General features: G+C 36.0%; 3 protein-coding genes across 9 annotated transcripts in view; all 3 read right to left on the reverse strand.

Moving 5' to 3' along the window:
- Window positions 1–448: 448 nt before the first annotated feature.
- On the reverse strand, window positions 449–6,257 carry LOC127620528 (lysosomal membrane ascorbate-dependent ferrireductase CYB561A3). 3 transcript variants are annotated; one of them, XM_052093671.1, is made up of 7 exons: window positions 6,206–6,257; window positions 5,649–5,729; window positions 5,063–5,275; window positions 2,376–2,584; window positions 2,092–2,246; window positions 987–1,155; window positions 449–774 (listed from the first exon to the last, which is right to left on the reverse strand). In XM_052093671.1, the coding sequence occupies exons 2-7, from the start codon at window positions 5,689–5,691 to the stop codon at window positions 751–753; spliced, it is 813 nt and encodes a 270-aa protein (XP_051949631.1). In that variant the 5' UTR covers window positions 5,692–5,729; window positions 6,206–6,257; the 3' UTR covers window positions 449–750. The 3 variants fall into 3 exon arrangements, with proteins under 3 accessions (XP_051949631.1, XP_051949624.1, XP_051949641.1); XM_052093664.1 differs by lacking the exon at window positions 6,206–6,257 and adding an exon at window positions 5,983–6,082; XM_052093681.1 differs by lacking the exons at window positions 5,649–5,729; window positions 6,206–6,257 and adding an exon at window positions 5,441–5,633.
- A 1,708-nt stretch (window positions 6,258–7,965) lies between these two features.
- On the reverse strand, window positions 7,966–13,294 carry hdr (hematopoietic death receptor). 5 transcript variants are annotated; one of them, XM_052093643.1, is made up of 12 exons: window positions 13,131–13,294; window positions 12,391–12,496; window positions 12,150–12,306; window positions 11,408–11,536; window positions 11,184–11,295; window positions 10,830–10,921; window positions 10,545–10,637; window positions 10,411–10,451; window positions 10,098–10,196; window positions 9,915–10,010; window positions 8,689–8,725; window positions 7,966–8,582 (listed from the first exon to the last, which is right to left on the reverse strand). In XM_052093643.1, exons 2-12 carry the CDS (start codon window positions 12,418–12,420, stop codon window positions 8,290–8,292), a joined length of 1,179 nt encoding a protein of 392 aa, XP_051949603.1. In that variant the 5' UTR covers window positions 12,421–12,496; window positions 13,131–13,294; the 3' UTR covers window positions 7,966–8,289. The 5 variants fall into 5 exon arrangements, with proteins under 5 accessions (XP_051949603.1, XP_051949602.1, XP_051949604.1 ...); XM_052093642.1 differs by having other exon boundaries at window positions 9,915–10,196; window positions 10,545–10,604; XM_052093644.1 differs by lacking the exon at window positions 9,915–10,010.
- A 5,876-nt stretch (window positions 13,295–19,170) lies between these two features.
- The window catches only part of unc5db (unc-5 netrin receptor Db), a 257,129-nt gene continuing 254,868 nt past the window's right edge, over window positions 19,171–21,431 (reverse strand). Inside the window, exon 17 of the mRNA XM_052093637.1 lies at window positions 19,171–20,000. Within this exon, the coding sequence (XP_051949597.1) occupies window positions 19,817–20,000 (184 nt within the window). The 3' untranslated portion in view covers window positions 19,171–19,816. The remainder of the gene's footprint in view (window positions 20,001–21,431) is intronic.

A 21,431-nucleotide genomic window follows, 5' to 3' on the forward strand; every position in this document is an offset into this window, starting at 1 on the left:
GTATGATTTTTTTGTATTCTGTATATTTCGCATTTGTAGTAATAAAATGTTTTTATTTATCATGCTGCTTCGGTTTCTTCATGGGTTCAAAGGAAAGATTGAAATAACAGGCATAAACGCTTGAGTGTGATGTAAAACTCACTGTTGAAATGCTGACTAGTTCTAGTGCATTGAAAAATAGTTCATGATCATAACCGTTTGGATAAAAGAGTTCATATGCAAATTTTAAATGCCTTTTCCCAATGTTTTGATTGGTGTAAGAGTGCCTCGATTTCAATTGGTCGATAGCTGATAATGACGTTTGTGCGACATATCACGAGTCTGCATGTCCTTCACAACCGCTTTATACCGGTTTAACGGACAAAGATTCATCTCGCTTTCCTTCTAAGAGGTTTTGTATAATGTTGCGTAAAGATGCATTTAACGTTATGCTACTAGCGAGTAACACAAACCTCAAGCAACTTTTCACAAAATAATTTTAATCCCACATTGTGCAAGTTCATAAGTATTAAATTAGCATGAGCTAGCAAACAGCAGTGGTCATATATGATGATTTGCCTTATTATTAGCAACATATTAAACAAAAACAGCAGCACAACAATATTTAAGAAATTATACATAATAAAGCAAACATTTTAAACGCTTGTCCCAGCAGTACGAAGAAATGACCCATTGTTGTTCTTCAGGGGCCACTGAAGATTGCAGCTTAGTCAAAATGCAAATAAATATAGAGTTTTCAGATTCAAGACATCAGCTTCCATCATATGCCATTGGCTGAAAATAAAAACAAGATTATCAAATCTCTTTTGTCAGAAGTAATCACAACTTATTTTAAATTAATAATATCTTAATTATTATTTATAAATATAAAGAGGTTTGTATATTGGCCTCTCTACTAAAATGAGTGAATTAACATTGTTTTTGTCACAATATTGGTACACCAAAACTCAAAGAACAAATACTAAATGAAAAAATGTGTCTCTCACCCTGTAAACCCCCTCATCATAGCCTGGTTCAGGGCGTTGCCATATCTGATTGGATAAGATTTTTAAAACAACCAACCCGAACACCACAATGACAATTCCCAAAGAATTCGCCACTATTGCCTCTGGAGGTAACTTGGAATAAGGCAGTGTCCCATTGGTGTTTGCTTTTCTGAAGAAAGAACCAATAGAACACAATATTTGCCATGATGTTACATGTCATCTTACATCAGTTTTTCATTTTACTCTCTTCTCTCTCCTGCATACTAACAAGTTCCTATTACAAATCTTACAACATTTAGATTACAGCACATCAATCTGATCTGTCTAAATATTTATTTGCAATTTTAAATAGAACTGAGTGATGCATTATGGTCTCTTTGCCATTAATAGCCTATATTACTATAAATAGGTTGAGTCATGCATTCATCTGCAATAGCTAATACATCTTTATTAAAGGGATAGTTCATCCAAAAATGAAAATTCTCTCATTATTTACTCACCCTCATGCCATTCCAGATGAGTATGACTTACTTTCTTCTGCTGAACACAAATGCATATTTTTTAGAAGACTATCTCGGCTCTGTTGGTCCTTTTAATGCAAGTAAGATGTGATCAGAAATCTGAAGGTCCAAAAAGCAGACAAAAGCATCATAAAAGTAATCCACATGACTCCAGTGGTTAAATCCATATCTTCAAAAGCAATACAAGAGGTGTGGGTGAGAAACAGATAAATATTTAAGTCCTTTTTTAAACATAAATCTCCACAGCTCACACGTGGCATTTGTTTAGGATGTTTATAGTAAAAAAAGACTTAAATATTGATATTTTTCTCACTTACACCTATCATAAAGCTTCAGAAGACATAGATTTAACCACTGGAGTCGTATGGATTACGTTAATGATGCTTTTATCTGCTTTTTGGATCTTCAGATTTCTGGCCACAATTCATTTGCATTGTATGAACCTACAGAGCTGAAAAATTCTTCTAAAAATCTTGGTTTGTGTTCTGCAGAAGAAAGAAAGTCAGACGCATCTGGGATGGCACGAGGGAGTAAATTATGAGAATTTTTGGGTGAACTATCCCTTAGAGAGTGTAGTCACTTACAATGCAAAAAAGAGCTTCTCATTGATCCCTGAGATGCAGGACACAATGCTAAGTACCAAGATAATTCCTCCCATCCAAACATGAGTTGGCTTTATAAGAGAGCGTGCTGCCATTGGAGTGCACGGTAAAAGGAATGTAGTGAAACCCATGACCCACTGAAAAGAAACAATCAAGGAAGAGCTTGTTAATTCAAATAAAAAAGAAGATTCATTAACTTAATTTTTTCATGCCTTTTAAATCTGTACTATAACAAAACATGAAATATGTAGGGCTACATTTTCTACCTGTGCTGTGAAGATTGCAGTGGTACAAATCCCTATCCAGCTATGGAGGGAATAGAGATTGGGTGTGTGGTTTGTGTTGTGGTAGTCGAAAACTGCACAAAGCCCGATAACAGCCAGAATTAAGGACAGAAGCAGAAGTCCAGCATGTAACAGCTTCCATGGGAGCTTATTCTGACCCCAAGTAAGTGGAATACGGTACACTACGGCCGCTGGACAACAGAGAAAAAAAATGACACTAAAGACAACTGTCAGATAAGCATGTTCTACTGACAACACATTTCAAATATTGTTTTCATATAACCTTATTATAATCTAATCATTTCACAATCTTATCACATAACAGTTCTGGGTTACTCAAAAATAGAAATCCACTACAAATTACTAATTACTTTTCTGAAGTTGTAATCAGATTATTTTACTGATTATTTCATGGGGAAAGTAATTTCATTACAAATTACTTTAAGTTTCTTTTAAAACAATCTTTACAGAAAAGTATTTTGTTTTTCTACTCAAAGAATTCAAAATAACATCTGTATTTCCTCCTTTATTGTTGTTGTCCCTTCAGCTGTCAGAGAAACAGACATACATACAGTGCTGGGTAGACTGCTTCTGAATTGTAATCCGATACGGATTACAAATTACATGATTTAAATTGCAATCAGTAACATAAAATCTTGGATTATTATTTGGGTAATCTAATTTGATTACTTTTGCCACATCTGGTTTATTTGATGCCACATGCATTTGAGTAGGATAATATTTTGACAATGATGCTTAAATGCATTTAAGAAAACTTAATGACATCATATTTCTTTTTTATGAAACACAAAAACACTTTTTAACTGATGTTTTGTCAAAGGTGGCAAAAAAAGGTTGCTGTGAATTATTTTTATTTAGAAGATGGTGGCTCGATGGTGGCTCAGTGGGCTCGATGGTGGCTCAGTGGTTGAGGCTCAGGGTTACTGACCAGAAGGTCGGGGGTTCAAGCCCCAGCACCACCAAGATGCCACTGTTGGGCCCGTGAGCAAGGCACTTAACTCCAGGTTGCTCCAGGGGGATTGTCCCTGTAATAAGTGCACTGTAAGTCGCTTTGGATAAAAGCGTCTACCAAATGCATAAATGTAAATGTTAAATACTCTGCTGTGAGTAAAGCATAAAGTAAACTTCGGTCTGACACAAACGGCAGTCTTTTGCATACAGAACGCGAGGCACACATTTTGTCATTAGCAGAGTGCTCGAGCACTGAATGCGTATGACCCGATTTTTGTAACCACCTGTACTCTGAACGCACAGAATATGAATGTGCATGGAACAATTTGCACTAATTAGTGGGTCCACAGTTGAGTTTGGCAACACTCACAACTGAGCCGTTGCTTTCACAAAGTGCTAGAATGTGTAATTACAGCTAAACATCAGGAGACAAAGGTGGAAACAACAACAACAGTGGATATGCATGTCAAGAGCATATGTGAAGGGGTCAGGAGATATCTGCATTTGTAAACTCAATCCTGAAGCACTATAAAGATATATTTATGAGTCTAAACTCCAAAAGAGAATAAGTCCCAGTATCTCATACCAGACACATCGCGCATGCACCAACCACCCATGTATGTGCGCACAGTCAAATCAAGTATATTTTGAAAGGCTAGCATTCAACTGTGCACAGATGCTAAACATTCGCATCAAAACCGGTGTACTTTGGGTTTAATAATCCCTTATTTGTGAAGTGCTGTGGAGAGATTACATTTTTTTGCTGATTCTGTCTGACAATGCTTAAATAAATAGTTCCATTAAAAAAAGGTTTAAACTGCTTTAGGTCTTACACTAGATATGTACCCACAATATCTTGCAGTTCTGAGCTTTTGAATGCACTCTGAAGAACTCTGGTTACCTTAAGTATGCGGTTTCGTGCCACATTGCATTGGAGCCTTTCTTATTTTTGACTTTTCTTTTATAGATTTGTACAAAATAATGTTCAAGTTATTTAGCCTATTTATCTGTGCAGTATCTGTTAGTCACCATGTTGAAGTGCTGAACTTTGCGTCCGTGTATCCCTCTGAAAGGCATCTGTTTGGGGTCACGTGAACATAACAGAGCCTAATTATACAATAGTATCCTTTACACCGACAAGCCGACTAGTCGTTCAAACAACCAAACGACAAGTTGGTAATAAAAATTGGAGGTTTTGCACATTCCTAATTAAGAATACATTCAAATGTACTTTAATCTAATCACAAGTACATGATTTTTGTAATCTGATTGTTATCCACATTACATGTAATCCATTACTAACCATACTTATGAACATAATTCATGTTTTAAATGTATTCTACATAAAAAAAAAATATTTTGAAAATATTTGAAACCCAAATTAAGCAATTAACTTTCTTGAAAGTCATTAACTGTAATCTAAATTAAAGTTCTAAAGTGTAACGTATACACTACTTTTTGACAAAAGTAATTAGATTACAGTCACAATAACTTTGTAATCAGATTACTCCCAACACTGATCACATACATGGTAATATACTTACCAAATATGACAGTAAAACAAACACATGACTGAAATAAAAACTTTATACCATTTCATTGTGTGGTTGTGCAATGTCATGCATTATATTAAAGTAAATTTGTTTTTACAGTAGCATTAAATATAACCAAAAATCAAATCATCTGACCAAACATACCATTTCCATAAAGAACCACCAGTCCAGTGACCATAAAGACAGGGTGCCAGTTGAATTGCTTGGGTGAGCCATCCCACGCAAATCCACCTCGATAGCTATAATTCCAGTGAGCTACCAATACCACACAAGCAATCCCCAAGACCACGCACAGCAAATAGGATACGTAAAATGTAATAATTCCTCTCATCCTGTGAATGCTGCAGATCAAGTTTACTGAGAGTGCAAATGAGAATCTTGAGGTTAGGTAACATACAGTTGTGGCATCTTCACAAATAAACTGTCATAATGTTTCTACTGTCTACTGAACATAGGTTTACTCATCTGTCATCAAACACAATAATACTGAACATAACATTACTAGGTTTGCATAATACTTACAGCCTCCTTTACAAAAACTGACGTCTCAAAAGTAAAAAGAAAATACAAAAAAAACGCTTTTTTTGTTTTTCAAAAAGCACCCTGTATAAAATGTATCTATGTAATCAGTCTTATTTTAAATTCTAACTGCACATCAACAAGGTGTACAATAATTGTACACACATCAAGGGCTGGTTCTCCCAGTGCATCAAATCTGAATGATCAGTACCTTGTGATGAAGAGTTTTTGGTGAACTCAGTTCCTCTTTCCATGGTTCCCCATCATGATTCTTCTCACTTTCGTCTGTTCACTGCACAGATGGCACACAAACAATAGCAGAAATGAGGTAAAGCAAAAGGGCACAGAAACTACAGTAACGGTGATAAGGTTTGAATGCAACTTCTGCTATCGTGATAATTAATTGCACTAGAATGAATGTGCAAATATGGAACTGTTCAAACGAGCTCCATGATGTAGGGTTTGTTAGTAGTATTACTAAGAAAACCAGGAAAATAATTATGATTCTGGTGTTAAAGGACTGTAAAACAGATGCATTGGCTTACGGGTTACTTCATTACTTTAAAATGCCCTTGCTTGTATCTTGCAAGGTTGTTCTTGTTGTTGTTTTTCTGTGACGTAATGCAAGTAAACTCGAAAACACACTAAACGTAAGCATGTAAACCATTTCAGGCTAATGACCGTTATGAGAGAGCACGACTTGATCAGATACGACACAAGAAATCCATCGTATACAAACTAAAAACGACTAGTACTGCATTAGCTTACCTATTTGATAAGACGTCTGTTTGCAGCATTTCCTGTTAAAACCGCAAGGGTGTCTGGGGATTGTAGTGAAAAGATTTCGTTTCCTATTTTATAAAACGACATTTTTTTTGTAATGAGGGAGGAGAAAATATACATTCATTGTTGTGATTACAGTAGAACATTTTGCGATCAAATACTATTTAATTATTCTTGGTTAAAGTTAATTTGTACATATAATAATACTTTTGTTTTGCATTACAGTTGTATTCGTTAAACTTTCTAAATGCAATATGAACAACAGTAGGCCTACTTGAACAACCAAAAAAGAAGAGTATTTTTACATTAACAAGACTAATCAATGCTGTTAGTTCACTAATGCATTGACAAAGGAATGGAACATTGTTGTAAAGTGTTACGTGTCTTTCAACATTGTCCTGTATGTTGCCTCTAAACTTCTCTAAACTGTCATTTACATCTCATCTATGAATTAGAACTCCGTGGCCCTCTGGTGGCGAGTACATTGAACTGCATAACATTTTTACTTGTACCTATGTTATATTCAACTTGAAATATGACTTTCTGACTGTAGAAGTCAGTGAGCAAGCTTATTTAGCACCTCTAGGTATTTTAAAAAAAAAATCCTGCAGCTGCAAAAAGAGCAGGTCAGTGCCTTTTGTTACCTGATCCACATTTCAATGGATAGTTCACACCAAAATTTAAATTATGTCATCATTTACTCACCCTCATATTGTTCAAAAGTACAAGGGTACTATTAATGGGTTTGGCTATTCTAGCATTCCATAAAATAAAATAAAAATACAAATCTTAAAGCTATACTATACACTATGACATTCTGGATTTATGTGCTTCCATTTTGTTGTACTGGGTTTGGGGAGGGCCTTTTATGTTTTAGCACCCCATTGCACAAAAAAGGTCCATTTAGAAATAGTTTATTATCAGTGTCAAACCAAACTGATGCGCTTGTGTCATGTTGAACATTTACTTTAACAGCATCCTGCCCCTCCTGCTTCCACTCCTCTGAAGGCTTTCCACTATATGCTGGAACATGGATGTACGTATTAACTCCCATTTAGACATAAGAGTATCAGTGAGGTCAAGCACTGTTGTTGGGTAATGCGGTCTAGCTCACTGTTCCAATTCATCCCAATGATGTTCAGTAGGGGTTCAAGGTTTTCCTTTGTGCAGGCCATTCAAATTGTTCAACACCAGACTAAGTATTTCTTCATGGTCCTCATTTTGCTCACATCCAGGGGGCACGGTCATAGTTGAACAGAAAAAGTCACTCCTCAAACTGTTGCAACAATATTAGAAGAAAACCATTGCCAGGAATGTTACTGATGTATTTATGTAGCAGCAGGACATTTTGTTTTACTGTAATAACCTAAAAGTACTAATGCATTTACAGAATGAGTTTACTTGTGTCATCTGATACTACCCAGTTGGTTTTTCAAAGCATCAGAAGCCACATGCTGAAATATGTCAGGGTCAACAGTCAGCTCTTGTAAACTAATTCACACCAAAGAAATCTTTCTAACCTAGAAGTTACAGTGGAAGAAAACTTCCTTCAACTAACATGACTGATTAGTATATAGGATTACCATATAGCACCTAATACCGCATATACTGTCCTCTATGTTCAGCTTACTGAACAGTGTGCTTTTTTTTTTTTTTTTTATACTCAGAGCCGAAACATTGAAAACGTCTCACTACAGACTTGTCACAATCATTAAGGAAAAATTAATTTACAAATTGAACAGCCTTTATTAGTTCACAAAATATTACAATGTGTTAATATCTCATTCAAGATTTTGCATCATTATATTTGCATACAAAATAAGAGGGAATGCCACAAAAACACAACTGGTAACATTACTTAATTCAAAACAAAAAGCCTTAAATATCTTCTTTTTACTTTGTAAACAATGGTATATTATTTACCTTCTCTAAATGTCTGCACAATATTGGCCAACATAATGAATATTATGTAAGTGAAATTTGGGAATGGTTGAGAAATGACAATACAGAAGTCATGCACAAAAGTACCTTTTTTGTTTGAAGTCATTGAGAAAGTGACAATTTGCCTGTCACTCATCTTCATATTTAAAATAACCATTACTAATTGCCTTTGCAATGATGTTTTCTGCTGATAGTCTTTGATCTAAATAAGTTAATGCTTCAATAAGGTTGTTGAAATCTGCCTTCATTCCCTCCTTTTCCATCCAGTTTTTTAATAGTTCATAAACTCGGTCTTCTGGAAAAGAAGACTCTGTGCTTTTTATGACATTATCACTCAGCCCGATAAGCCTGAAGAATCTGTTATGATAATGGACATCCATTTCTTCAAAGAGATCAAATGTTTTCTTCAATGATTCTTCTCCTAAGATGAGAAAATGTTTTGCAAATGAAAACAAAGTAGAATAACATTTAAGAAAAAAAATGTGAGGTAAAATTAAATGAGAGATCTTGACATTCTCTGTTCCTACCGTTCAAAGGAACAAGTCTTCTTGATGACTCTCTATCCTAAAAGAGATGAAGGAATTCATAATGCATAAGATTAACTGAATGTTTAATGGTGTTAAATCGGTTTAAGCCTGTAGTGGAGCATGTGTTTCTCAGTACATTTTTAAGTAAATTTTACAGACAGTTTATTTTTAAATCAGTTTATTTATAAATGTAATTATCATCGAAACTTAACAAGTGAAATATCACCAAAATAATTATATTGCAGTATATGCATTTCCTATGCGTTTTGAGAAATACATAATCTGTTTGCTTTTTTTGTTTTGGCGTGAGAATTAAAGAGCACTTTTGCAGAAATACTCTGCCCACTGTCATATACAGATGCACATACACTCACGGAGCACTTTATTAGGAAACCTGTACACCTACACATTCATGCGATTATCAAATCAGCCAGTGGCAGCAGTGCATAAAATCAAGCAGGTATGGGTCAGGAGCTTCAGATAATGTTCACATCAACTATCAGAATGAGGAAAAAGAATGTGACCTCAGTGATTTTGAGTTTTGGTTTGAGTATTTCTGTAACTGCTGATCTCCTGGGATTTTCATGCACAACAGTCTACAGTCGAGCTGACAGAAAAACTATGTAACTCCGATAACCACTCTGTAAAATTGTAGTGAATAGAATCTCATCTCAGAATGCACAACATATCAATCCTTGAAGCAGATATGCTACAACAGCAGACAACCACGTTGGGTAGTTTTTAGGACCATAATGTTCCTATATGCTCTGTAATTCACACAAATTGCCAAACCGAATAATTACGCATATTATTTAGATTTCTTTCTTTATAAAAAAAAAAAAAAAGAACTAAATGCTTGAACATATGCTCTATGTAAACAAAGATAAATTGTCAATGTAAGTTTCTGACAGTTACAATAAAGCAGCTCTCTTATTTTCCTTACCATGTCTTCATGTTACCAAATGCAAAGTATTTAAGATTACAATATTTTGCCTTCAAGCTAGAGAAAAGTTAGAGATTTAAGCATTTGAAATGGTTATGAAAGCAGAGATAGTGTTAAGGCAGAGACCCCTGAGAGACCCTAAATGGACATTTCTGGTAAACTCACTTGACCCAATCTAAAACTCATCCTCAGCATCTACATCAATGTTTCTAATGCAAACGTTCACCAGAAAGTTAATTTTGGTTCCCTCAATGAGTCAAATTCTCAAAGCTGCAACTCTCACCAAAGTGTGAGGCTGCCAGGCAAGTGCAGAGCATGGAGGCTGGTTAGCATGGCTGGGCTGGAGGTCACCAGGTACAGCAAACATGGCCACGCTAATCTGCGAAGAAGTGGCAGTGTTGGGGAGGCTGTCTCCCAGTCCCCTGTCAATCTCGATCTCTAATGAAGCACGGGACAGTGTACCCACCACATAGTTTTGCTCAAGGAATGATTGGAACTGAGAGGACTCATCCATCTTGGAGTTGTGGACATTCAGACTCATCTCCCTCTCCTCATCTCCATCACCCTGCAGGGCAACAAGGTATTGTATGGTTGATTATGTGTGCACTGTTCAATGTTTAATTCAGTGTTGTTCCATCAAAATACATATATGAGGTTCTCTGGGTAAAACTGAGAAATGTAATAGCTGAGTAGACTGTGGCTCTGTTCAGTGTTCATGTTCTTTTCAGTAGGTTATATGCTTTTGATCTCGTAAATTGCTAAGAGTGTTACTGACATACCATATAGATCTTAACCATTTTCCTTGGACTTCTTGATGTTACTATAATTGAAAAACATGAGAAGACAAAAGACACAATTGAAAGAAGAAACAAGAGGAAAGATGGATCGATGTATTTCAAGATGCGTTCCTTACTTGATGTTTTACTTGGTTTGGACCACTTCCAGTAGAGGATGCTCAGAACACATATCAGCACTGGAATTAGTGGCAAAACCACAATAAATGTCACTGTATGACAAAATAAATTGAATCACTATGTGGGAATCTCAGTCTTTACATGCTACACAAATAGGACCGATAGTTGGACAGAATGTCTCAGACTCAGTAAATACTACATATGATCAACTGTAATAATACTATATTTACATTCATTGGGCTATAGAGTGAAAATGGATTTGAATTACTAGATTAAAGTGTTACCTGGGATGGAGCTGCCCATAGAGCTTCTCTTTCTACAGACTGTGTTGGAACTGACTGTACAGCTTTTTACCATCTCCTCATCCTCTTTGCATCTGGGTTTAGCAAAGAAAAGTGATAGTTCACCCCAAAATATATTTACTCACCCTCATGTTGTTTCACAGCAATATGACTGTCTGTCTAATATATCGTGTTCCACAGAGGAAATATAGTCATACAGTTGTGGAACAACTTGAAGGTGAGTAAATAACTATTCCTTTAACATTTATGGACTTGGACAAGTTTATTCTATAATCCAGTCACTGAATAATGCAAGAGATCCAGTCATCAAATAATGAGAGAATGAGGAGTACATACTTGCTGCATTTCTTGCACACCTCACAAGCTTGGTCAGGTAAACAAAATGACCCCTGTTTGCATTTGCAATGTGTGTTCTGGGTACTTGTGCATTTCTCTGTGGTTTCCTGATCTACAGAATGAATGGAGATGCACAAACAGCACATAACAATTGTGGATTTGTGTAGACTTGGCAATGTTGGGATTATTAACTACATATTTATTTTAGCAAATAAAAAAATTACCTATACGGCACTTGGTGCACTGTAAACACATAGGCAGTCCATTGCCATGCTCAGTGTATGTATCAAACTCACATGGTTCACAAACTCCTTTTTCTAAATCACTAATGCAGGCCTTTTTCACATATGTTCCTATACAGTGAAAATATATTGGAAATGTTAGACAAAAGAGAATAATATTTATAAAAAAATAAAAAAATTAAACAAAAAGTGCACACAAATGAGACACTGGCTAATCAGAGTTAAAGGATTAAAAGACCAATGTTTTAAAGGGATAGCTCACCCAAAATTGAAAGTTCTCTCATTTACTCACCCTCATGCTCTCCCAGAGGTGTAAGAGTAAATATAGTTTAAATATTGATCTGTTTCTCACCCAAAGTGATTTCATCATATAGATTACTTTTATTCTGCCTTTATGTGATTTATGGAGCTTAAAATATCTGGCCACCATTCACTTGCATTGAAAGGACCACGTGGAGATATTCTTTAAAAAAACAAAAAACAAAAACCTTTGTGCTGAGCAGAAGAAATAAAGTCATACACATCTGGGATGGCAAGAAAGTGAGAAATTTATGAGAGAATTTTCATTTTTGCATGAAGTATTCCTTTAATAAACAGCTGTTAGAGAAAATTACATGATTTCCAATTATTTTATCCATAATTGAAGAACTATTGTGCACTGAATAATTGCACTTGTTACCAACTGCTTTGCATACTGAATAGGAGTCATGTAGTTTTTATTCACCAGCTGGACAGTTCAGACAGCAGATGCTGTCATGTGCATACGCTTGGCCGTCTATACAGGATATGTCCCGTCTTGATCTGTTTTTGATTGAACCTTGCATCCATGCCAAATCCAAGTGACTTTTAGCAGCAAGTGTGACATTCAGTAACAACAATATCTACACATGGAAGAAAAAAAAGAAAAAATTACATGCAAAATATGAGGCTGCAATAAATCTCCTATTTCAATGATTATGGATCACCTGGAACACCAAGAATTGAGGTGGCGGCATTAGGTGGCTTGTATGAGAAGCAGAATTTTCAGAACTGCTGTCTATGTATTTTGAATCTGCATCTCAAGGCCTCTTTCTGCAAATAACATTTTGATTGATTTTATAACACAAATAAGTTGGAATTGATCTGATCCTTGTTTAAGTAATTAAATATTGGCAGTACAGACTAAACAACATTTCTTCTATGGTAATTTTTATAGTCTGAATATTTAATCAAAATGTTATAATTTTAATTAAAATTATAAAATATGTAAGTTTAGCTCTTCTAGCATTTCATTTGAAAAATGCACCAAGTTAAACTGGGCTACTGTTCCATATCTTCATTTGTAAGAGGATCTGTCTCTACAGAAATATCTCGAGACTTGAGCTGAATATGGATCCAGAGGGCTCTGGTGTTGGCTATAACGTTAAAAAAAAAAAAATTGTGTGCAATTAATAGGATCTGGAATCGTAGGTGGCCAATCTCGTTAGCATTTGCTGCGAGAGTCTGAAAGGCTTTGATATTTGGCAAAATTATCCGATTATTATACAAGTCAAAATACAATTAATTCTAGACAAAATGCGACGATGTCTAGAGCTTTTAAAAAGCACGTCTCAATTTAAGTGTCCTTTTGTAAACTCAACTTTAAAAAGCCGCTGGACAACATGATGTAACCAACATATTTATAATAAATAAAATAAATGAAAAAATATATATTGGGTTCACTTACCAAGAAAATCATGTCTCTCATATTAAAGTGAAATCATAGTGTCACTTTCTCCGTATAAACTGAAAAGACCGTCATGTCCCAACGCCGCCCAACTGATAAAGAGCAACAAACTATTTAGTGTTTGAAAACTTCCGGTCTTAAATGGCAGAATTTAGCACTTCTTAATCCTCAACACGCTGAACGCGAAATTACAAATCCTACTATGGCCAAGGCTCAGTCTATTAATATTCATTATATTTTGGTGACGTTTTTAGTTAGCATCTAGAGCGCACGGTCACGTGATTAAATTAATATTCATGAATCAAGCCTTTACCGTAGTAGTATTAAATCATTTCTCGTCCTACTGACTCGTTAAAAGCGAGCCGCGTGTGAATCGCTTAAACGGTTCACTAATAGTTTGCAACATAATTCGGTTGTTACTTGTAAATTCACAAGTTGTTCAGTAAATTCAAACTAGATACTTAAGTATTTTACACCATATCTTCGTTCTTTTAGTAGGGGTCAGATCATTTTCCTCCATGAAAAATGTTATTCTCAGCCAATAACTCCACCCCCCTGACTTTCTCAACTACGCACACACACATTCAACGCATTATTATCAATTTCCGAAACTCAAGCACATTTCTGTCAGTTTGGCGCTATCTCACAGACAGTTAGTTGCCTGTGACCGTTCAACACTATGACTTTTGAGTGACACGGTACAACACAGGAAACAGTGATATAGGAGGGTCTGTAACAGAACGGGCAGATGGACTGTACTGTTTGTTTATTCATTTACCAAGTCTAAGGGGAATTTCATACTGCTGCTTCAGAATGCAGACAAAGGTCATATCCAGCAAACAGACGTCCACGTGATCACTTCATTAGCTATATTAGATTATACTGTAATTTACAACAAAGTTTATATCGGGGAATTTTATACAGATAATACTACAACATTTGTAGGGTCTGTTATAAGGCTTTACTATGGGCAGGCTGAAAGCAGTACAGACAAAGGGTTCTTTCAGATACCCGGGAAAAACAAATAGCAAATTGTGCAACTTTAACTTCCATTCAAGCTCCTCAAAAATTCAGACAATACATTACGTGTTTTTGTAGCTTCCTGGAAATTGATTTAGTTTTTTTTTTGTTTGTTATGGCAAAATCAAGGAAATAAAAGTCTCTTTTTCTAATGTCTGAATAAATAAGATAAGCAAGCCCCCAAACCCCTCAAAGTTCAAACCAAATCTACAACCTTGGCTATAAGTTTATAGTAGAATGCTTGGCTCTAAGTGTTGCCTCGCTCATCTTCGAAATTAGTTTTATTGCGATGTATTGCAATGTATTGCAATGTTCACTCAAGCTTAGATATAGAAATGGTGCTCTAAAATTTATCCAATAACAAACAAACTTCTTTGAGGTATGGTTACCATGGTTATGAATCTTTTTTCTGCCCTCAAGTCACTCATGTGCTCTTTGATAAGAACATTCTGAAAGAGGTGGGGTTGTTTTGGTTGAGATAAGACTACAGACTGTGCGCTTTGCATCAGCCATTACCGAACCAATATGACTGCCTGTCTGAGACGTTTAAGTATGGCTGAAAATAAGTTTTTATCTTTTAATGTTCAATGAACTATAGAGCTACAATACATTTTATGACATGTTTTCATCACGCTCCCTGTCTCTTGATACCAGGGACATAGCAATCATTTAAAAAGTGAGGGTACAGAACATTTAGTGCAAGACAAACATAAACATATAAGATATATTTTTAAGGCTCTCAATCAATACATTTTTTTTACTGAATTAATTACATGATTGACCTGTGAATTTTTGCATTTACACATTTAGACATTTACTGTATGACAGACACAGCGTAAACACATTTGCCTTGTGAAAAAGTGCGGCAGACGAACTTTGGTTTAATTGAAAGTGAGGGGGACATGTCCCCCGAATCCCCCGCGTATTCTATGCCCATGCTTCATACTAGAGTACTTGAGAATCAGATTCTTAAAGGGATAGTTCACCCAAAAATGTAATTCTCTCATCATTTACTCACCCTCATGCCATCACAGATGTGTATGACTTTCTTTCTTCTGCAGAACACAAATGAAAACTATTAGAATATCTAAACTCTGTATGTCAATAAATGCAAGTTAATGGTGATCAAAACTTTGAAGCTCCAATAAGCACATAAATTCAGCATAAAAGTAGTTGATAAGACTCCAGTGGTTTAATCCTTGTCTTCTGAAGTGATCCAATCGGTTTTGTGTGAGAACAGGCCTAAATGTAACTCCTTTTTTACTACACATCTTGCCATCAGGGGTGGCCTGGGAAGAGAAATCGGCCTGGGATTTTACATAGCAACTGGCCCAAAAGTTTTTGAGCGGGGGAGAGGATTTCTGCATATTGCTGCTCCCTTCGGCATATCGCGGCACCATTTTGTGACCCATTGTGCATAATAAGCCGGCTTATTTCAGCTTATCGCTGCCCAGTCGGCCCATTTCGTGGCCGGCCCACCGGCATTCCTGGTTCTCCTGATGGCCAGTCCGCCACTGATCGGCCCCAAAGTGCATCGGCCTACCAGTAAAATGCCCGGTATGCCAGATTACCAATCCAGCTGTGCTTGCATTGCGATCTCTAAGCATGATTTCAATATAAATTACACTTCCTACTGCTTGACACATACTCAAGGCACTAGATGGCACTAGGAAGTGTAATCGAGCTTGAAATTGAGCTCAATTTTAAACAACTGTATTCTTATGGAATAATTTGATGCCGCATGTGCTTTTTGAACTATCCCTTTCACAGCATACAGTTATGTGAGGATTGTCATACCATAAGTGGGAAATGAAGGGTAAGAGTGTTAATAACATTGTCTTTGTAAACAGGGATACATTAGGACAAAAAAGAAGAAGATGAAAGAGGAGGAGGGAGATAAGATGAGAGAATACAAAGATAAGAAAAGAGGATAGCAATGTTTTAAACTCTCAAATATAAACAAATGATACTGAGACCAGATGGTGCTCTCTCCTGGTACAACATGAACATTTTTGCAGACATTCTGTATCACTTCTGTAAAGGACAGAAATAGATTATCCAATTATGACCGTCATTAATTAAATCTCAACATCAGATGTAAAAGGAATAATGCATTAGTCACATTTGCTAGAGTTGAAGCTCTCTTCAGCTGTACATTTATTTCCAAAAGATTGCATATAGTACATCAGCATACTCTACTGTACAGAAAGCATCCAAAATGTACATAATCATAGATACAGTTTACCACAAAGCTGGCCTGGCGATACCAAACAAGTATATTTATCACTAGAAAAGCTTATGACCCCTGCATATCAGTGTAATATAATGTGTATGTGTGTGTGTGTGTGTGTGTGTTTTAAACTGATATCTTACAGTACATTTGCATGATCTGTAGACCCATCTTAACCTGTTCAACATTCATCATTTACAGAAGTTATGCAAGGCACAAGAATCATAATTTGAAGCATAGGACTAAATGTAACATGAATGTGGGACTGATAAACATATTTAACTTTACTATTTAAAAGTTAATTGATCAATATCATAAATGCTGTTCACAATTATGAGGAAAAATGTGAAGTTTCCCTTGATAGAGAGCAAAGCTGGCATAAGTTTAACATTATGTTGCATCATGTGGACATTGGTCACAATATGAACATTGAAATGGCTTAAAGGGATAGTTCACCAAAATAACTGAAATTTCTTTCATAATTTATTTACTCACCCTCATGCATCTCAGATGAGTATGAATTTCTATCTCAGCTCTGTAGGTCCACACAGTGCTAGTGAAAGGTGGCCAGAAATTTGAAGGTCCAAAAAGTACATAAAGGCAGAATAAAAGTAAGCCACATTACTCCAGCGCTTTAATCCATATTTTCAGAAGCTATATGATAGGTGTGGGTGAAAAACAGATAATTATGGAAGTAATTTTTCCAATAAATCTCCACTTTCACATTCTTTCCCATTTTTAAAGTGAAAGTTGAGATTTATGGAAATAAAGGACATTTTGATAATACATATTGATGTGTTTCTCACCCACATCTATCATATCACTTCTGAATATATAGTTTTAACCACTGGAGTCTTATGGTTTACCTTTATGCTGCCTTTACATGATTTTTAGAGCTTCAAAGGTCTGGTCCCCATTCACATGCATAGTAAGGACCAACAGAATTGAGGTATGTCTCCAAAACTATTTGATTGTGTTCAGCAGAAGAAAGAAAGTCATACACATCTGGGATTAGGAGGAGTAAATTATGAGAGAATTATCATTTTTTTGTGAACCATCCATTTAATGAGGACTAATAGGGATTTTCTTTCAGGTTTGTAAACATGATGACACAATGATGTATCTTAAATTAATAGTTCACCCAAAAATGTAAATCCTGTCTGAAATGTACTCACTATCATGTTGTTGCAAACCTTTATAACATTTGTTCTTCTGTTAAACATGTAAGGAGATGTAGAGTGTTAACCTCAGACACCACTTTCACTGTATGGAAAACAGAGGCAATGAAAGTGAATGGTTACTGAAGCTGTCAGTCCCTAACATTCTGCCAAACCTCTCCATCTGTGCTCCACTGAAGAAAGTCATAATTCCTTTAACAAAATTTAAAAGGGGTGATGGCAAATGTGCAAAGAAGTTCAAATAAAGACTACAGAAGAAAGTGAGAAAGAATAAACTACAGTGAGAAAGAATAAAACTCAATGAGAAATTTCTTTGGGCTATTATACTGTATCGTGATGTGGATCATTGGCGGTGTAACAGCTTGAGTCTAAATAACAGCTGCTGCTTGTCACAAAATAAAGTGACCAGCAAATAAGTCTTGTTAAAATGCTTCATAAATCCAAAGAGTGTCTAGTGTAAGAGATATTTTAATGGCTAAGATAGTTGTAGTGTCTAAGGTACTTAAAACCTTCTACAATTTGCTTCATGGAGGCATTTTCTCTTTTGCGAGAGTAGGTTAATGAAATAGATGACTTGGAAAAGAAGAACATAACTTTTTAACTGCACTTCTGACAGCAATTTCCACACAGCTCTTTTCTCTTTATCAGACCTTAATTATATCTCACCCTGCTCACCAGCCCATGTTCCGCCATTGTCTCAATGGTGGAATTTGGTCAGAGGAGATAAGAGAGGATTCATTCTACAGAGCTCTCTCAGGGGGTTTCCATTTCAGATGAATTTCAAAAAAAGCTTTAAGCATTAACAAAAGGGATATGCTGCCATCTGCATGGTCTAATTAAATGCTTCTTGTGGTAAATATTTGTCTGAAGCCTGACTCCCACTATTAAAGGCAAAGACACTGACCTTCTCTTTGCCCCGAATGACTAATAGCAGTGGGTGGGGGTTCTTATACTTTTGGTTTTCTAAGGGAAAACGGTACGGCGCTTGCTTTAAGTGTTTTTTTCTTCAGGTGTGACTATTTGCACCCAGGTGTAAAAAGCACCTGCCACACAGCATGGCTATTTGCACCCTAAAAGTCTATAGGAAACATAGAAACTTACATCAATCTGCGTTGAAGGTGATGCTGCAATACAAGTAAAAATTATTTATGTGGTGATAACAGTTATGTGGCGTTAATATAGTAACCATGTTTAATTTTGTGGTTATTATCATTTTACTACAAAATACCATGGTGATGCTATGGTTACTGTAGTAAAACCATGTAAGAGAAGGTTATTGTTAGGTTTAGAAGTAAGGGGAAATTAAACACAATAAACACACAGCAGTGTTGCCAATTATACTGTATGTTAGTATGTAATTATAGGGTGCAAATAGCATCTACCATTATTTGTACTAGGGTTGGGGTACAAAAAGCATCTGCCTTTCCCCCCCTTTTGTCAATATATGTTTGGCATTTTTCTCTTTTATTAGATAAGAAAGTGGAGAGGGAGACAAAAAATGAAAGGGGATAAGAGGGGGAATAAGATCGGTACATGTCTGAGCACTGCCTACAAGGCTAAGACTCAAATGCCCCCCTTTTACTTGCGTAAATGAATCTTTTCTATTGAGCAGAACACTGACTTCCAACTAGAACTTATTTTTTACCTTGTTACACAGCTGAAAACAAGCCTAAAATTGTTCTTACTATGCCTTTATTAACCAATCCCATTTAGAGAGCAATTGGACAATGCAATAATAATGTAAAATAAGGAACTCAGTGACTCGCAATGACAATTTGTGATGTTTAAAATATTTTTTTTTGAAGGAGTGTATTCCCCTCTCTTCTTTAAAACTCATTTAGTGCAAACAAAGCACAAGTCAGTAGTAACATGCAGAATGGATATAAATACTGCTCAACTCTAAAACACAATCTGGATCTGAAAAATAATTGTGGTCACTAATCAAATCCCACACAATCATTTAAAAATATGAACACCAAGAGAGGGCTAAGGTGGAATTTCATGTAGGATGTGATGGCTTGACACAGCATTCTGACGTTTACTTTGAGTAAGGCCTTTTAAAGTTGCTGAATCCGCACCAAATTGTTGCCAATGTATCTCTTTTGCACATGTACACATGAAAGTGTTTTATTGGTCACATCTTGTCAAAGTCTTCTCACAGACTTGATATATTTAGCTGGGTCTTCTTGGACTCTAATTTAGAAGATGCTTGGCAATTGCACCTGGGGGAGTTAATTTAGTCTCCAGTTTGGTGTCCCTCAAAAGTTAAAGTCTGGTTCTTTCTCATCAGGACTCTGAGGCAGACTTTTACAGTGGATCTTTCCAATCTCCTCCAAAGCACTTGCAAGTGAGTCAAGATCACCACTGTCCTGATGCCTGGCCTCCCAGAGACTGAGAATGACAGCAGAGGGACTTTGCTGCTTAGTGAAGTAGGACAGGTTCCTGGTCAGAAAGAAAATGGATGATTCACTGAGGAGAATGTTCATTTAGAAACGTACATCTTATATGTCAACCTTACATGGTACATGACATGGAAAATTGCATGACAAATCTGTTGCTTGGTGAATACGTGTATATATTATTTTAAATATTCAGTCAGGAAAAAATAAAGAGTAGAGTGAAACCACTAAAAATCATTCCTTGTGAATCCTAAGAACAAGTACCCTGTCTTTATGTGCCAGTAGATGGGAGCGTTGCATCATTATTCAAATTTCACATGGTTATGTCACACAGGTTGAGAACCTTGTTTAAAACCCACAATTTACAGAACTGTAATACTAATTCAGATCAAAATCATAACTGCTGTTTCATAAAATATGCATTACATGCAATAGTTTGTGACTTGTATGACTATGTTAGGAGGAGTGAACAACATAATGCACATACAAATCATAGAATATTGCTGGCAGTTCATGCATTATTCAATTTGTAGAGTTACTTGGATCGATTTACTTGTTACAAACCACCTGTTCAGACTTCAGACACAACTGATAAACGAAATGATCAGAATTAAAACTATGTTAAGTAAAATATAGTATTTACAAAAGGGTAAGTGTTTGGTTAGGTTCAGCTTTTACCATGTAAATTATCAGTAAATCTGCAAGGCAATATCATAAATTGTCAATGTCCCATACTTTGGATTAACAGATAAAAAAAGAAGCAGATGCCAAACAAAGTGGAGCTCTCGTATCTCTTAAATCTCTAGTGCAGCACTACTCAAAACATGGCCTACGAGCAATCTTTTGTGGCCCGCATTATGATTTCATAAAGAATATCTGAGCATAGCTAGTGTTACATGAGATCGGCGGTCAGTCTGCACAAGAGTTCATAGAACAGCAGGTCTTTCCATCAAACATCAGTTGGAGATATAAAAAGATTGTTTTTATTTGCAAATCACTGAACTCCCCCCATGCTTAAAATAAGCATTAAAGGCACTGTAAGCGATTTTATCCATTCTAGAATTTCACAAACTGAGCCGTTGGATTAGCCACGCCCCCTTTTTCAAAACCCTGCACTCCAAAGATAACAAATGAGCTTTACTGAGCAGAAGCGGTTATCAAAAACAACAGCAGCAAAATAGTGCCCTAAAATAACAATCGTAATGTGCAACAAGGCATAAAAATGGCATTGAGCCTCAAAAATTCACTGCAACTATAATACTATGAGACTGCGCAAATCGTTAGAGACTGTGGTCCTTGGCTACATTTTTGTTCGCTGTTTACAGAGTGCTGTCGTGAGACATGTGTCGTCTCTGTGACAGCACTCTGTAAACAGCGAACAAAAATGTAGAAAAAAGTTCCACTTGGTCTCATCAAACCACAATACCTTCTGCCACATCTTTGCAGTATCTTCCATGTGAAGTATTGCAAAGTC

This window comes from Xyrauchen texanus, chromosome 3 (assembly GCF_025860055.1).
Source record: "Xyrauchen texanus isolate HMW12.3.18 chromosome 3, RBS_HiC_50CHRs, whole genome shotgun sequence".
NCBI classification, from domain to species: domain Eukaryota; kingdom Metazoa; phylum Chordata; class Actinopteri; order Cypriniformes; family Catostomidae; genus Xyrauchen; species Xyrauchen texanus.